The following is a 17,478-nucleotide window of genomic DNA, read 5'->3' as shown; positions in this document are numbered from 1 at the left end:
GCGAATTTCATTGTGAAGCTGCTTAAAATACCAAATGAATGATTGTGAGCCTTAAACATTGCAGATAAAAGTTAGACCACCTGAAAATCCCTATCCTTCCTAGATGCCAGTAGGGGTTCAATAGAGAATGAGGTGCTTTTTTCCCCACCACCCAAGCTACCTCCTCCATTCTCCTCTAGCATGATACTGTGAAAGCTGCAGACATACCCTTTCTAGTTTACTTACAGAACCATTTATGTATAAAATATTTCCATAACAAACAGTTATTTTCCAGCTCAGAACAAATGGAGTGAGCTCTAATTACTAGAAAAGGAAGCCAGCCCTACTTTGCCTGCTACTTTAGTAACAGAAACAGTAAGATTTTATATTAAACTTCTCCTACACAAAGCCATTCACACACTGATTACTTACAACTAGCAGGTCCCTGTGAGTGGTATTCATTGCACATATAGAGAAATTAAGGCAGAACAAGACTAATAATCTGCCAGCACAATCAGCATCAAAAGAACAGATCAGAAAACCCTTGCTCTCACCTTCATTCTCTGGCCATTAGATTAAATGTCTCACTGGATTTTCAGATGGCAGCTACACAAAAAAATCTTTGTAAGTCTAAAAATCTGTCTATCCTGTCCTGAAAAGATTTCTTTTGGATGAGGGATTGTTTTGCTCCCCTAAAAACGATGGATCCCATGTGCCATGCATTACCTTCATCTGGAGCAGGGATATCATCTCTTCTACACTTCTCCTCTTCACTTGGAGCCAGGAAAATTTGGCGATAGGATGCTAACCTTGGTTTTGCATCCACTCCAAAACCCTCTGGATAGCTGTTAGCAAACAGAATAGCAGAGTAAGTGAGAATTCAAACACTCTCCATATCATGTCAATGTAACTGAAATAAACAAGAGCAAGGTATTTTTACCTAATCTTTCATGCTTTAGTTATTCAAAACTCCTAGTCTCTGTAATAACCAGATTATCCTTGGTTCTATTATTAATACAGAACCGCAATGCTGAGCCTTTACTGACAGACCATGGACCAACAGGGTTTTCAGCCATCATTGTGATCTCTCTGCTTCTGCACTATACTTGTGGTTCTTCCCTTTCTTCAGCTTTTGTAGACTAATACCTTGTGATAGTGACTGTCTACTGCTTTGTTTACATAACTCCTAGAACAAAGGGGCCCTAATCATGGTGGTATCTCAGGGTTATAGGATGATTATGGCTGGCCCATAACACAACTAGTATTCATAGGATTAATGACAAGGGTGCCAAAAATACTAAGACTGTGAAAAAAGGGCTTCTGATTGTAAACTTTTGGGTAGTGTGTTTATCATCATATGGGCAGAAGATACCAGGACATTCAGAGTTAAAGTTACATTTAAAAGAAACTCAAATATGGATATGTAAGAAGTGTCTGGTTACAATACCCATCCAACCTTAAGCCTGCCTGATCATGATGCCATACAGAAAAAAATAATGAAAAAAAATTCTAATCTATGTAATAAAAATATTTGAATTAAATGTAGGACATAAACACTACAGTGCTAAAGTAGCCATGGCAGGGTTTTTGCCTGGTACTACTACATGGCAAAAGGAAAGCTGCTTGGGTAATTTAAGAGTGAATTTATTTTTTCTAAGTATAATATGAATTCTGAATTTCCTGGATTGTGGTGTTTGCTTTCAGAATAACTGTAACTACACTCTAATTTTTTTAGGTTTCTGTTATTACTATACATATTCAACCTTAACTCCATCTCAACAGCTTTTTGTTTGTGAATTGTTGTTTGAATTGGAATAAGAATAAATGCAGAGACAGCTCTGGAAGAGTGGTATATCTTAAACAGGATCCTGCTTCTCTGGATCCAATTTAGAAAGAGCACATTAAATGGATTCCTGAACCTCAGGGGAGCACAGACGGATTTCACTGACCCAGCAAACACAATTCTGCTCACTAAAGCTCTGCCAAGAACTCACTTCTTTTGCCAAAAAACCTCCAAAATTATTCCATAACTAATGCCAGCAAGAATGTCCCTGATGCGTCACCTGTGATAAAAGCCAATATATGTGGGTGGGAATTCTGGCCCAGTTGAAGTCAATGGTAAAATTCCAAATAACCTCAATTAGCACCAGGATTTTACCCTGTGTGCCTAAAAAACAGCTATAAATAGCAGTAGCCTTCAGAAACATTTCAAAAGATCCATGTATAGCTTATCTCCTTTAAATCTAGCCTCAGAAAAACTGCTCTGCTGGATCAGAACAGTGATCCATCTAATGAAGTAGTACATCTAATGAAATTTCCCAAACTGTACCAGATGTCCCAGAGAATGGCCACCCACAAGCATATGTGGTGTATCTAAGTGATACTACTATATCGGAGGGGAAAAATATTTCCAGGGCCCCATGTAGTGGTGGTCTTGTAGGCCAACACCTATGAAGCAAACTCAAGCAGCCGTTATTCTTACCTGCAGAGCACAGCAATGATGTTGTTAGGCATGAACAGTAGATTTATGAAAATACTTAAAGCTACTTCTGAATAACAGTTAAAGAATGTACTGTTTCCAGCTCTACAGGTATTCTCTATGTATCCTCAAAAGCCATAGCTGTTTCTTCAAGTGTCTAATCCAGTTTTGTTTGCTAAACTGTTTGCCTCAATAGTATCAAGCAGCAGTGAGTTCCTCAGATGAATGGTATCTTGTGTGAAAAAGCATTGCCTTTCACCTTGCTTTATGTGCTGTGTCTTTAAATTCCACTCATGTTTCATAAACGTCCTTGCTGTATGGAGAGTGAGTGATGATGCAAATGATGTGGTACTCTGCTTGTCTGCAGCTTACAAGATTCACACAAAGGAATGGAAATCAGAAAAATGACTCACCCTGCGCAAATCACTTTACCTATTTGGGAAAATTCCTCATCTGTAAATTGGGGTTCTTACACAACCATTTCTTGGTTCCAGCTCCCCCAACACACCAGTCTCCTGACTATATTACCTCCTTAGAGCAGCCTGACATTAGTTTAACCCATGTTGGGTGTGTCTACATGTTGCCCTACACACTACGTTGCCACATGGTGTGCTACGGCAATGTAGCAATCATGTGTGTCTACACGTGATTGTCAGCCTCATCACCATAGTGGTGCGCTTCACGGGTATAGTGCAAAGCTATAGCAACGTAGCAGTGAAATTTAACCATGCACCACATTCACAGCCCAGTAACTACTCATACTGTGTTGTGCTTTAGTACTTCCAAAGGCGTAGCAACGTCACTGTACAGCGATGTGAAGATGCGCCTGTTAGGTAACAGAATGTGGAGATACTCCTTACAAGAGAAGTCTTAACTTTGCTACCTAAAATGGTACTTGGCACATTTTAAGACTTGAGACGCTCAGAGGATAGCATTTTAAGTGTCGTTTACATGTCCTAAGTGTAACATGCAACAGGGCCCTAACAATACTGACTCATGTAAAATATCTAAACCAAGGTCTGACTTGTAAGAGATTTCAGACAGGCCAGATAACATTCAGATCAGTTTGTCTGAAACCAGTTTTTAACTTTACCCATACATTTTCAAATTAAAGACAACAAAAAGCTGAATTAGTAACATCTGGTGCTTACCGTACACTATATACATAAATATTTTTCTATAAGGCTGTAGGAGACAAGCCTAGGGCAATGGACTCAGACTACAGCAAAGGTCATTTAAATTGGAGATTAGGTAGAACTTTCTTACTATGAGGGTGGTCAGGCATTGGAACAGGCCACCTGGAGCGGTTGTGGAACATCCATCCAGGGAAATTTTCAAAGAGCATGTTTGACAGATACTTGGCTGGAATGGTTTAGTTAGGGATGATCCTGTTTTGAGCAGGAGACTGAATTAGATGACCTCATGAGGTCCCTCCCAGCTCTAATTTTGTATGATCTAACTATCTGATGATGCATTTATGCAATCTGTGTAAGCAATATGGCTAGCGGGAAATTTTTTATCTATCTTTCTGATTAAAAAGAATTAGCCCGCTGCATCCCCATGAGCCCAGGGACCCTAGCAGTGACCACAGGACCCCTGACGAGCCGCGGCCTGTTGGCAGGTAAGCAGGGGCCCGTGGAGGGAGGGACCTAGCCAGCTGAGAGAGGGCTAAGTGGGCTGAGGAGGGTCATGCCCCCCGCCCTGGCTCCTACTTCGCCCAGCCCCCCAGGGAGCTGTGTGACTGGAGCCTCGCGAACAGGCCACTCAAACAGGCATGCTTCTGGGCCTGATGCACGAGTTAGCACGGGAGTTCACACAGGAGGGCGAGTGGGAGGGCCCAAGGCCCTGCCTGTGAGTCCCCCAGAGTAGAGAGTCCCAGCCAGAGCCAGCCCACCAGTGGCATGACACGGATGGGCACGCGCCACACCCTGAGGGTCTCCTCGGGGTCTGCGGTGCCCCCCTCTGGCACCTCAGAGACGGCCACACAGACAAAGCCCATGGTCCCAGGCTCCACGCAGATGGCGCCCCTGGCTCTCGGCTGCGGGGGCTGTCTGTCCCTTTTTCAGGCTCTGTGGCCAGGGAGCATGGCTACCTCCCCTTGTGGGGTCTGCTCCCTACTGGGGTCTCTGGCACACCAGGTAAAAGAGCTCCAGGCCACAGTCCAGAGACTGCATGCCATCAGGGACTGTGAGCAGGAGATAGACTCCTACTGCCAGGCCCTTCTCCCCCAGGAGATGGAGGGTAGACCATGGTCTCCCTCCAGGACAAGGGAGGACCCGGAGACCTCCCCTTCTGTCCAGCCACGGGGTTGGACCAAGGTGGTCAAGGGCCCTGGGGCTCGCTGCACCAAGGCCCCTGCTCTGCTGGAGCTTTGCAACAGGTACAAGCCTCTTGCAGCCCCAGCAGAGCCGCCAGCTCCCGCAGGCAACACAGATGACACTGTATCTACCCTCCCCACTCTCCCCAAGACAAAACGCGTAGTGTTTGTTGTGGGAGACTCCATCCTGAGGGGGACTGAGGGGGCAATCTGCTGCCCTGACCCCTTAGCCTGGGAAGTTCGCTGCTTCCTGGGGGCCCGCATCCGAGACATTGCAGAGAAGATTCCTAAACTCCTCCAGCCCACAGACCACTATCCCATGTTCCTCATCCATGTGGGCACAAATGACACGGCTCGGAGTGCTCCTCGCTGGGTCTTGAGGCACTTCAGGGATTTGGGTGCAGGGCTAAAGGGTCTGGGAGCACAGGTGGTGTTTTCTTCGATCCTCCCAGTCTCTGACTATGGGCTGAGGAGGGAGAGGAGGATCCAGGTAGTCAACCAAAGATTGAGGCACTGGTGTCATCAGGAAGGTTTTGGCTTCCATGACCACAGTCTGTTCTTTGGAGAAAGAGGCAGCAAGCTCTTGGGAAGGGATGGCCTCCACCTCTCTCTGTTGGGGAGGAGGCTCTTCTCAGCTAAACTGGCTGACCTGCTCCACCGGGCTTTAAACTAAGCCCGCCGGGGAATGGGGGGACTACTGCCACTGCTGGCCCACCGAGTGGCCCTTGCAAAGCCAGCAGGCCAAGGCACATAAGGGATCCCACCCCAGTCCCAGCCCAGGAACAAAATGTAGGCAAGGCAAGGGCCCCTAAGGGGACACTTGCGTGTCTATACACAAATGCCAGGAGCCTGGGGAATAAACAGGAGGAATTTGTTCTCCTCCTAAATCATGACTATGATGTCATGGCACAGGGGATATAATAGTGGGGGTCTACTACAGACCCCCTACCCAGAGTCAAGACCTCGACCAGGAGTTCACCAGGGAATTGGCTGAGGCCGCACAATCCTGGTGTATGGTTGTCATGGGAGACTAACTACCCAGATATCTTGTAGGAGGAGCGCTCGGCCAAATCTGAGCAGTCGCAAAGCTTTCTCTCATGTGTGGACGACCTCTATCTGACGCAGAAAGTCTACGGGCCAACAAGAGGTAAAGCACTGCTCAACCTCATACTGGCAACCGGGGATGACCTAATTGGCAACCTAACAATCGAAGGGAAGCTGGGTGACAGTGATCATGAACTGATCACCTTCACCATCTGCCGTAAAGCTGACAAGTCAGTCAGTTGTACAGAAGTCCTTGACTTCAGAAAAGCTGACTTTGACAAGCTAAGGACGCTTGTCAGAGAGGCCCTAAAAGGCCACAACCCAATGGAGAGGGGAGTTCAGGATGCATGGATGCTCCTCAAGTGAGCAATCCTGGATGCACAAGCAAAGCTCATCCCGTCTCAGAAGAAAGGCAGCAAAAGGGCACAGCAGCCCCCTTGGCTCTCCAGGGAACTGGCAGACCTCCTGCATCTTAAAAGAAAGACCTGCAAAGGATGGAGGACTGGAACTGCCACCAAAGAGGAATACTCTGCTTTAGTCCAGACTTGCAGAGAGGAAATCAGGAAAATAAAGGCTGAGCTGGAACTCTAGCTAGCTACAAATATCAAGGAAATTAAAAAGTCCTTTGTTAGATATGTGGGGAGCCAGAGGAAAAGCAAGGGCAACGTTAAACCCCTGCTAAACCAGATGGGGCAACTGACAACTGACGCCCAGGAAAAAGCAAACTTGTTAAATGGGTACTTTGCGTCAGTTTTTGCATCAGCCCCATGAGACAGCCCTGCCCACTATGAGTCAGGGAGGCCTGGGTAGGGAGATTCCTTGCCCTCCATCGAAGTTGACCTCGTGAAGGAACACCTCGACAGGCTGGATACCTTCAAGCCAGCTGGCCCTGATGGGTTACAGCCAAGGGTATTCAGGGAGCTGGCGAGCATCATAGCTCAGCCCCTGGCACAGATCTTTGAGAGTTCTTGGCGCTCTGGTGAAGTGCCCGATGACTGGAAGAGGGCCAGTGTGGTGCCTATCTTCAAGAAAGGGAGGGAAGTAGATCCGGCAAACTACAGGCCCATCAGCCTGACCACTATCCTGGGGAAAGTCTTGGAAAAGATTATTAAGGAGGCCTTCCTTAACAGGCTAGCTGAAGGCAATATCCTGAGGGAAACCCAGCACGGGTTTCTTGCGGGGAGGTCTTGCTTGACCAATCTCATTTCCTTTTATGACCAGGTGACTTATCACCTGGACAAGGGGGAAGAGATTGACGTCGTATACCTCAACTTTAAAAAAGCCTTTGATCTGGCATCCCATGATCACCTCTTGGCTAAACTGGCTAACTGCGGCCTTGACATCCCCACGATCCACTGGCTGAGGAACTGGCTCCACGGTAGGACCCAGAGGGTGGTGGTCAATGACAGCCAATCGTCTTGGTGCGCTGTGACTGGTGGAGACTCACAAGGCTCTGTCATAGGGCCTATACTGTTTAACATATTCATCAATGATGTGGACATTGGTGTCAGAAGTGGACTGGCCAAGTTCGCTGACAACACCAAACTCTGGGGTAAAGCAGTCACACCTGAGGATAGCAGGGTGATCCAGGCAGATCTGGACAGACTCATGAAATGGGCAGATGAGAACCTGATGGGCTTAGGGGTCTGGGAGCTCAGGTGGTGTTTTCGTCGATCCTCCCAGTCTCGGGCTATGGGCTAAGGAGGTAGAGGAGGATCCACGCAGTGAACCAAAGATTGCGGCGCTGGTGTCATCGGGAAGGCTTTGGCTTCCATGACCACAGCCTGCTCTTCGGAGAGAGAGGCAGAGAGCTGCTGGGAAGAGATGGCCTCCACCTCTCTCCCCTGGGGAGGAGGCTCTTCTCAGCCAGGCTGGCTGACCTGCTCCACCGGGCTTTAAACTAAGCCCGCTGGGGGATGGGGGGACTACTGCCCCTGCTGGCCCTCTGAACGGCCCTTGCAAAGCCAGCGGACCAAGGCACTTAAGGGAGTCCACCCCTGCCCCAGCCCTGGCACAATCTGTGGGCAAGGCAAGAGCCCCCAAGGGCACACTTGCCTGCCTCTACACTAATGCCAGGAGCCTGGGCAACAAGCAGGACGAGCTCGTCCTCCTGCTCAGTGCAAAGAAATATGATGTCATTGGGATAACGGAGACCTGGTGGGACTCCACCCATGACTGGACCATAGGTATAGAGGGCTATACCCTATACAGGAGGGATCGTGTTGGCAAAAGGGGCGGGGGTGTAGCTTTCTATGTGAAGGAAAGCTACATGTCCCTGCAAGCTGATGTTGGCGACCGGCATGGACAGCTAGAGACCCTCTGGGTAAAAATTCGTGGAAAATTCGGCACAGGGGACACAACGGTGGGAGTCTACTACAGACCTCCCACTCAAAGTCCCGAGCTTGACCAGGAGTTTGCCCGGGAACTGACTGAGGCCGCTTGCTCCAGGACCTTGGTTGTCATGGGTGACTTCAATTACCCGGACATCTCGCGGGAAGATCACTCAGCTAAATCTGAGCAGGCGCAAAGCTTTCTCTCGTGTGTGGATGACCTCTACCTGACTCAAGAAGTCTATGGGCCAATGAGAGGCAAAGCGCTGCTTGACCTGGTACTGGCTACAGGGGACGACCTAATCGGCGACCTAGTGATTGATGGGAAGTTGGGTGACAGCGACCACGAGCTGATCACCTTCACCATCCACCGTAAAGCTGGCAAGTCAGTCAGCAACACAGAAGTCCTTGACTTCAGAAAAGCCGACTTTGACAAGCTCAAGAGGCTAGTCGGTCAGGCCCTCAGGGACCGTGACCCCAGGGAGATGGGAGTTCAAGAAGAGTGGTTGCTTCTCAAGAAAGCGATCCTCAATGCACAAGCTAAATCTATTCCAACACGGAGGAAAGGCAGCAAGAAGGCACAGCAGCCCTCCTGGCTCTCCAGAGACCTAGCGGACCTACTGTGGCTAAAAAGGAAAGCCTACAAAGGATGGAGGATGGGATTCACCTCCAAGGAGGATTACTCCGCGCTGGTCCGGTCCTGCAAGGACCAAACCAGGAAAGCCAAGGCTGCAACTGAACTCCAACTAGCTTCAGGCATCAAGGACAACAAAAAGTCCTTTTTCAGATATGTGGGGAGCCGGAGGAAAAGCAAGGGCAATGTTGGACCCCTGCTAAACCAGATGGGGCAACTGGCAACTGACGCCCAGGAAAAAGCCAACCTATTAAATAGGTACTTTGCGTCAGTCTTTCATCAGTCCCATGGGACACCCATGCCTGCTATGGGACAGGGAGATCCGGGTGATGGGGATCCCCTACCCTCCATCAATGCTGACCTCGTGAAGGAACACCTTGAGAAGCTGGATACCTTCAAGTCAGCTGGCCCTGACAATCTGCACCCCAGGGTACTCAAGGAGCTAGCGAGCATCATAGCCCAGCCCCTGGCACGGATCTTTGAAAACTCCTGGCGCTCTGGTGTAGTGCCCGAAGACTGGAAGAAGGCCAATGTGGTGCCAATCTTCAAGAAAGGGAGGAGAGTGGATCTGGCTAACTACAGGCCCATTAGCCTGACTTCTATCCTGGGGAAGATCTTAGAAAAGTTTATTAAGGAAGCCATCCTTGAGGGACTGGCCCAGGCTAACATTCTAAGGGATAGCCAGCACGGGTTTATTGTGGGTAGGTCTTGTTTGACCAATCTCATTTCCTTCTATGACCAGGTGACCTATCACCTGGATGAGGGAGAAGAGATGGATGTCATATATCTTGACTTCAAAAAAGCCTTTGATCTGGTATCCCATGATCACCTCTTGGCCAAACTGGCCAGTTGTGGCCTTGGCTCCACCACGATCCGCTGGCTGGGAAATTGGCTTCGTGGTCAGACCCAGAGTGTTGTGATTGATGGCAGTCACTCATCATGGTGCCCTGTGACCAGTGGGGTCCCTCAAGGCTCTGTCCTGGGACCCATACTGTTCAACATCTTCATTAACGATGTGGACATTGGAGTCAGGAGTGGACTGGCCAAGTTCGCTGATGACACCAAACTTTGGGGCAAAGCATCCACGACAGAAGACAGGCGGGTGATCCAGGCTGACCTGGACAAGCTCAGCAAATGGGCAGATGAGAACCTCATGGTGTTTAACACCGATAAATGCAAGGTTCTCCACCTTGGGAGGAAAAACCTGCAGCACCCTTATAGGCTCGGCAGTGCTACATTGGTTAGCACTACAGAAGAAAGAGACTTGGGGGTCATCATTGACCACAAGATGAACATGAGCCTCCAATGCGATGCTGCGGCTAGTAAAGCGACCAAAATGCTGGCGTGCATCCATAGATGCTTCTCGAGCAAATCCCGGGACGTCATTCTCCCCTTGTACTCGTCCTTGGTGAGGCCACAGCTAGAATACTGCGTCCAGTTTTGGGCTCCACAATTCAAAAAGGATGTGGAGAAGCTTGAGAGAGTCCAGAGGAGAGCCACGCGCATGATCAGAGGTCAGGAAAACAGATCTTACGATGACAGGCTGAGAGCCACAGGACTCTTTAGCCTGGGAAGGCGCAGGCTCAGGGGTGATCTGATGGCCACCTATACGTTTATCAGGGGTGACCACCAGGATCTGGGGGAACATCTGTTCACCAGAGCACCCCGAGGGATGACGAGGTCGAACGGTCACAAACTCCTGCAAGACAGTTTCAGGCTAGACATAAGGAAGAATTTCTTTACTGTCCGAGCCCCCAAAGTCTGGAACAGTCTGCCAGTGGAGGTGGTTCAAGCACCTACATTGAACACCTTCAAGAGTAAATTGGATGCTTATCTTGCTGGGTTCCTATGACCCCAGCTGACTTCCTGCCCTTTGGGCAGGGGGCTGGACTTGATGATCTCCCGAGGTCCCTTCCAGCCCTAATGTCTATGAAACCTATGAACACTGAAAAATGCAAGGTTCTCCACCTTGGGAGGAAAAACCTGCACCATGGTTATAGGCTCGGTAGTGCTACGCTGGTTAGCACTACAGATGAAAGGGACTTGGGGGTCATGGTTGACCACAAGATAAACATGAGCCTTCAGTGTGATGCTGTGGCTCGTAAAGTGAGCAAAATGCTGGCTTGCGTCCATAGATGCTTCTCAAGCAGATCCCGGGACATCACTCGCCCGCTGTACTCAGGCTTGGTGAGGCCGCAGCTGGAGTACTGCGTCCAGTTTTGGGCTCCACAATTCAAAAAGGATGTGGAGAAGCTTGAGAGGGTGCAGAGAAGAGCCACGCACATGATCAGAGGTCAGGAAAACAGACCTTATGATGAGAGGCTGAGAACAATGGGGCTATTCAGCCTGGAAAAGTGCAGGCTCAGGGGTGATCTGGTGGCCACCTATAAGTTTATCAGAGGTGCTCACCAGGATCTGGGGGAACATCTGTTCACCAGAGCCCTCAAGGGATGACAATATCAAATGATCACAAACTCCACTGTGACCGATTCAGGCTGGATATAAGAAAGAACTTCTTCACTTTCTGAGCCCCCAAGGTTTGGAACAGACTACCACTGGAGGTGGTTCAAGCACCCACTTTGAACGCCTTGAAGACACATTTGGATGCTTACCTTGCTGGGATCCTATGATCCCTGCTGACTTCCTGCCCTGGGGGAGGGGGCTGGACTCGATGTTCCTCCAGGGTCCCTTCCAGCCCAAATGTCTATGAAAAGTATGAATTCTTTGGGGGAGAGGGGGGCGTGTCTTAATTGACAGTGAAGGTTCTTACTGAGAAAACAAGCATTTTTGGTCTTCAATATCACAAAAACCACACTCCCAAAAATGAAAAGAAAATGAAAGTAACATATTTTGCTTCTTTAGAAACTATTTGAAGGGGAAAATGAACATTTCCCTAACAGCTCTACTTAGCAAACTTAACAGAAAGCAAATCAAGAAAGTTGTTTTTTCCCCTTTTCCTATGTGGAGCTGTCCAGTCCCTGAAGCATCAGGTGTAGGTCAAGAACCTGTTTGTTTCTGGTATATGCTAGCCCTCATTCTTCCTGAGTCCTCCCAGTTTCTACCAGCCACAAGGGAGGGTGCTTAGCACTTCTCAAAGATTTTGCTGAATCTTTCTCTCTTCTACACACACTTTCCATTGAAGAAACTACCAGGAGAAAGTGAGATGATCAGACGTTACACCAGGAGAAATAATACAGATACCTTCTTGAATTCAGCTGACACAAACAATGCATAAAACAGATGATGAAATTAATATTTGAGTTGTAAGTTGCGCAGGTGACATCCCATTGCTCCTGAAGGGCCTTGAGGGTGTTCAGGAGACTAAGCTGTTCATGCAGCAGCTGCTGTGGTCTGGACAGGCAATACAGAATCACTCGGTTTAGACTGCTGTACAGGGTGCTGAGGATGGTTTCCTTTTGAGAAAAAGTGTGCTTCATGACCTGTTCAAACACAGAAAAACACAGTCTAGTATTTTGTATTGACCATGACATTCTCCCTATCATCTACAGTTCTTCCACTTAGGCTGTGAGACGAAATGATGTTGACTCCCACTCAAGTCTCTGGAATTTGAGAATTATTGACTCTTGTTATTCACTGCAGACTTCAACATAAGGTAGAGATACCCAAGTTAGTTGCTGTCTTCAGTGGACTTGGAGTCTCAAACCACCAGAGTCTCCATATGCCTGAAGAAGGGTGACTGCACCTAAAAGCTTGCCAAGAATTTTTTCCAACTACTCAGTTGGTCTAATAAAAGATATCACATCTACTCAAAGAACCTTGCCTGCCTCTGTCCTTAGACAAACATGGCTACAAGTAAAAACCCATCTGTCTTCAGTGGAGACATTTTCAATGACCCCCAGCAGACATTAGAGTTTTCACAAAGATTAAAACTTTAATAGCACCAAAAAAACTGTAACATTATATTCAGACAATATACCACATGATAAAAATAACAAGTCACAAAAATGGCAAATCAGCCTCAAAGACGTTACTCCTTAAATGTGAAAAAACCTTGTGGCCCATTTGTATCATGCTTTAATTTAAAGGTGTGGCAAGTTACACATCAACTGACAGGACTTTCCCAGGTCCTAAGGTACACTGCCTCCTCCCTCCCCCACACCAACCCCACAGAAGCAACCTCAGCTGCCTGCAAGGGGGACTGGGCATATTCTTCAGTCTCTCATTCCTGTGGGTGAACTGGGGCTATGTTCACAACTCTAGCTGCTGCCCTGAGTCTGTGACTAGGTCAGTCACCCTCACTCCATTTCTATGCAAAGAGAATGATCCCTTGCTCTTGCATAAAACTGGGTCACCACATGCTGAGCAAATGGGAGGAAAGGGCATTCCTCCACCACTCAACACGGCACAGGGCTCCCTGGGCTGAATCCAACTGAACCAGCTCGCCCAAGCTTGGTGCAAGGGCTGGGGTGCATTACCCTGCTGCTTGACCTGGGCAAGTCCCAAACCAGGTCCAGTAGCATCAGATCTCTCCTAGTTCACTTGGAGCCAAACTGGGGAATCTCTGGTTCTTTGCAAGGAGTAGGAGGGAAAGGGATGCGCCTCTCCCTGCCTCCCTCCCAGCCTTGTGAGCCTACACATTATCTGATTGGTGGAAAAGGAGACATACCCACACTGCCAAAGGGAAGGAAGGATTGCACCAGCTCTCCAGCTCCCCTACCTAGCAAGCACCAGCAGCACAAACTGGTGATCTGCCTTTCCTCCCCACTGGACAGCATGGCCCTTGAACAGGCTGCTCCAAAAACTGATCTATCATTTGGTTATTTTGGGGAGTTTTTCAGTGATATAGTTAATTTTATCAGAGACTGAGAAAGCTGCAGATGAGCAAGACCATGGGCTCTCTGGGAAAGAAACTTGCATTTTCTGTGTGACTCCTTTACTTTTTTGTGCAGTACCTTGCTCTACATAGCTCCAGGTCATGGCTGAAGCCTTTGGACACTGATACAATACAAACTGTAAAAATAACAACCCAATGAAATATGCCTTTCTGTTTGGGATACTCCAGTCTCAAAACTAGCATAAAAGAAGGAACATCAACAAGAGCCAAAATACCCAGGGACATGACTTACCACCATGATTTGCTCTGCAATGAAGATCAGGACTTGCTTAGACTCTTCAGCAAACATTCCACTGTAAAGCTTATCCACCAATTTCTGAGTAAAACAGGCAACATTCACCACAGAAGTAGGTGCAGCTGCTTCCGAACCACTGCGAGGATCACTGTTCCCTGCAGGGAATACAACAGTGTGGTTCTTTAACCTGCCACCATTTAAGAGACACTGCCATCAAGCTGTCCCTAGCTCAGTCTGTAATTCATTCAGATCTCATAAACTAGGCAGACAGAAAACTCAGCCTTGAGACTTCACAAAATGCAAGTGCTGTAGCAATGAATGCCTCTGGATCAGTAGTGGTACAATGCCATGGAGCAACTTCATGTGAAGTTGCTCCTTAACACAATGCCAAGTTGCTCAGAGATAAAAGAAACAACCATGGTCACTAATATCACTTCCTAAAGCACTCAGAAGCTTAAAATTACTTCCTCTTAATACCTAATTTTAACCTTTCAAATCTCTTTATAACAGGGTAAAATGGGGAAAGAAGGCTTCTGGTAATGCTGCAAAGCCACAGTGGTTCAAGGCATGTGCCTTCAAGGCAGAAGTGAAATACACTATACTAACTGACCTGCTAAAACAGGGGTAGGCAACATTTTTGGCCAGACTGCCAAAAAAACTGCAATGTTTACCTTGTAAGGTGCTGGAGTCCCAGCATTCCAGAAAAACAAAACAGGGGCAGGGGGTACATGGCAGGACTCACTGCATATTAATACAGTTATTAATAAAAATGTTGCGGTTTTTTACAGTAAATATCAGGTTTTCTAAAAATTCTAAACCTGGTGACAATAAATACAACTTCATATACTACCTTTGTTGTTGTGTATTCTTTTTTTTGTTAAGCATATTGTGATGAGAAAGAGAAAAAAAGAGAAAGAAGAGAAAAAGAGGTGAGAGAGAAAAAAGAAAAAGAAAAGGAGAGAAGACAGAGAGGAAAAAAGGCGAGGAGAGAGTGAGAACCAGACACACACATGCACACACAGAACCACACACATGCAAACACAGAGAAACAGACACAAACACATACACAGAACAGACACAAGCACACCCAAAACCAGACACACATGTGCACGTGTGCACACCCAGACACACACAGAACCAGACACAAACAGGCAGACAGAAATGCACAGAACCAGGCACACAGACACTTCCCACTGTAGGGTCTGAACCAGGGCTGGGCTTGGAGTAGACAGAAGCACGGTGGGCTCGACTGCATGGGGTGGGCATGAAGCAACAGTGGTGCTGGGAGGGGTGGAGCCTCTCAGCCCAAGCAAGCCCAGCCTCCCCACTGGGAAGAGTCTGGCACCATTCCTGCTCTGCAGCCCTAGGCTCAGCTCTGAACTGCCAGTGGGTATGCATGGATGGTGGGGAAGGGGCAAGGGTTGCGCTTCCTCAGGCCTCTCCCCTGCCATTCACTCTGAGGCAGCCATGCACCCGCCAGCAGTACAGAACTGATGCTGGGGCTTGAGCCTCACGCAGCTATTTGCAGCCTCCCAGCTGAAGCTGGCCCAGGTTCTGGGCAGCTGCTGCCAGCCAGAGCCCAGGCTGCTTGCAGCAGGACCTGCAGCCTCCCAGACATCTGCTAGGAGCAGTCCAGGTTCTGTGACTGGCAGTAGCGTGCCGAGCAAAATGTCCTCACATGCCAGGGATTGCCACCCCCTGTACTAAAACATCAGGCTGATGTTTCACCTAGTGTTTCTAAATCCCTCACCTAGAGGCAATGGAATATCCCATCAAAAATATTAACTGGTCTGTGGTCTGATCTGCACAGCTCACCTCTTGGTCTTGTTTTCCCAGCTTCCTGGCTGATAATGTGGAAGATATCCATAGCAGACAATAAGACCTTTGTCTGGAAATGTCTCTTCTGCTCGCTGGTGGAGTTTTCTGAAGAAGCCTGCAGAATCACAACGAATTAAACATGAGTACAGCAGAAAAACAAGCAAGACAACAAAAAACAAGTGTTTTCTTCAGTCCATGCTCATGCCAACCTTAACCTTACAAAAACCAGACCTCTTTGGTTGTTCTGATGAGGCTCTAGGTATTTCTGTTGTGACCTTATCCTGAGATCAAATTGGTAAGACAGCCTCAAGAGAATACTGCCCTTCCAGTGATCAAATGCAGGATTCATGGGAGCAGAAGAAAGACTCTCAGATAGCTTCCAAGAAAAAACTGTTCTCCAGATCCTTCAGCAGGCCCAGGAGATTCAGATAGGCCAGAGAAACTGCCTCACTTATGATTTCTTAATTAAAGCCAAGCTACTATGTGAGAGCCTTGACCTCTCATGAGTTTCATAGTTTCTAGGGTCGGAAGGGACCTGAGCAGACCATCTAGTCCGACCCCCTGCCGTGGCAGGAAAGAATACTGGGGTCAAACGACCCCAGCAAGATGTTCATCTAACCTCCTCTTAAACACCCCCAGGGTAGGAGCCTGCACCACTTCTCCTGGAAGTTGGTTCCAGACCCTAGCCGCCCTGACTGTGAAATAGCACCTCCTGATCTCTAACCTAAACCTACCCTCTGCCAGCTTGTGACCGTTATTCCTGGTCACTCCTGGCAGTGCTCGGGGGAACAGTGACTCCCCCAATGCCTGCTGATCCCCCCTGACTAGTTTATAACAGGCCATTAGATCTCCCCTCAGCCTTCTCTTTTGGAGGCTGAACAGGTTCAGGTCCCATAGCCTCTCCTCATAGGGCCTGCCCTGTTGTCCCCTGATCATGCGAGTGGCCTCCTCTGGACCCTCTCCATGCTGTCAACATCCCTCTTGAAGTGCGGCACCCAGAACTGGACACAATACTCCAGCTGCGGCCTGACCAGTGCTGCATAGAGGGGGAGGATCACCTCTTTGGACCTGCTCGAGATGCATCTGTGGATGCATGACAAGGTGCGGTTGGCCTTCCTAACTGCCTCTCCACACTGCCGGCTCATGTTCATCTTGGAGTCAATGATGACTCCATGATCCCTTTCCGCCTCCGTGCTGACAAGAGGGGAGTTCCCTAACCTGTAGGTATGGTGCTGGTTGTTCCTCCCCAGGTGCATCACCTTGCACTTGTCTGTGTTGAAACCCATCCTATTCTCATCCGCCCGCCCCTGTAACCCGTCTAGGTCTGATTGTAGCCTGTTGCATCCTTCCAGTGTGCCCACGTCCCCCCACATCTTAGTGTCATCAGCAAATTTGAACAGGGTGCTTTTTACCCCCTCTTCCAAATCGCTGATGAAGATGTTGAATAGTGAGGGCCTGAGGACCGAGCCCTGCAGAACCCCACTGCCCACGTCCTTCCAGGTTGAGAAGGACCCATCCACTACCACCCCCTGGGTGCGGCCCTCCAGCCAGTTGGCAACCCATTTGACTGTGTGGGTGTCTACGCCACAGCCCCCCAGTTTCTTAATGACAACGGGGTGAGAGACAGTGTCAAAAGCCTTGCGGAAGTCCAGGAAGACTAAATCCACTGCTATCCCTGCATCTAATGATCTGATCGTAAAAGGCCACCAGGTTGGTCTGACAGGACCTGCCACTGATGAACCCATGCTGGTTGCCCCTAAGCATGCAGTCTCCTGCTGGCCCCTCCT

The 17,478-nt window shown here is 48.4% G+C and overlaps 1 protein-coding gene across 1 annotated transcript in view; it reads right to left on the bottom strand.

The window, feature by feature from the left end:
- The window catches only part of WDFY4 (WDFY family member 4), a 291,265-nt gene that overhangs the window by 163,418 nt on the left and 110,369 nt on the right, over positions 1-17,478 (bottom strand). Inside the window, exons 33-36 of the mRNA XM_090058037.1 lie at positions 15,689-15,806; positions 13,871-14,028; positions 11,985-12,223; positions 706-824 (exon numbers count right to left, since the gene is read on the bottom strand). Coding sequence (XP_089914163.1) covers positions 706-824; positions 11,985-12,223; positions 13,871-14,028; positions 15,689-15,806 — 634 coding nt within the window. The remainder of the gene's footprint in view (positions 1-705; positions 825-11,984; positions 12,224-13,870; positions 14,029-15,688; positions 15,807-17,478) is intronic.

This window comes from Crocodylus siamensis, chromosome 7 (assembly GCF_052110815.1).
Source record: "Crocodylus siamensis isolate JL-2025a chromosome 7, ASM5211081v1, whole genome shotgun sequence".
In the NCBI taxonomy this organism is placed as follows: domain Eukaryota; kingdom Metazoa; phylum Chordata; order Crocodylia; family Crocodylidae; genus Crocodylus; species Crocodylus siamensis.
The sequence above is the reverse complement of the archived record's forward strand: the minus strand, read 5'-3'. Positions and strand labels throughout refer to the sequence as shown.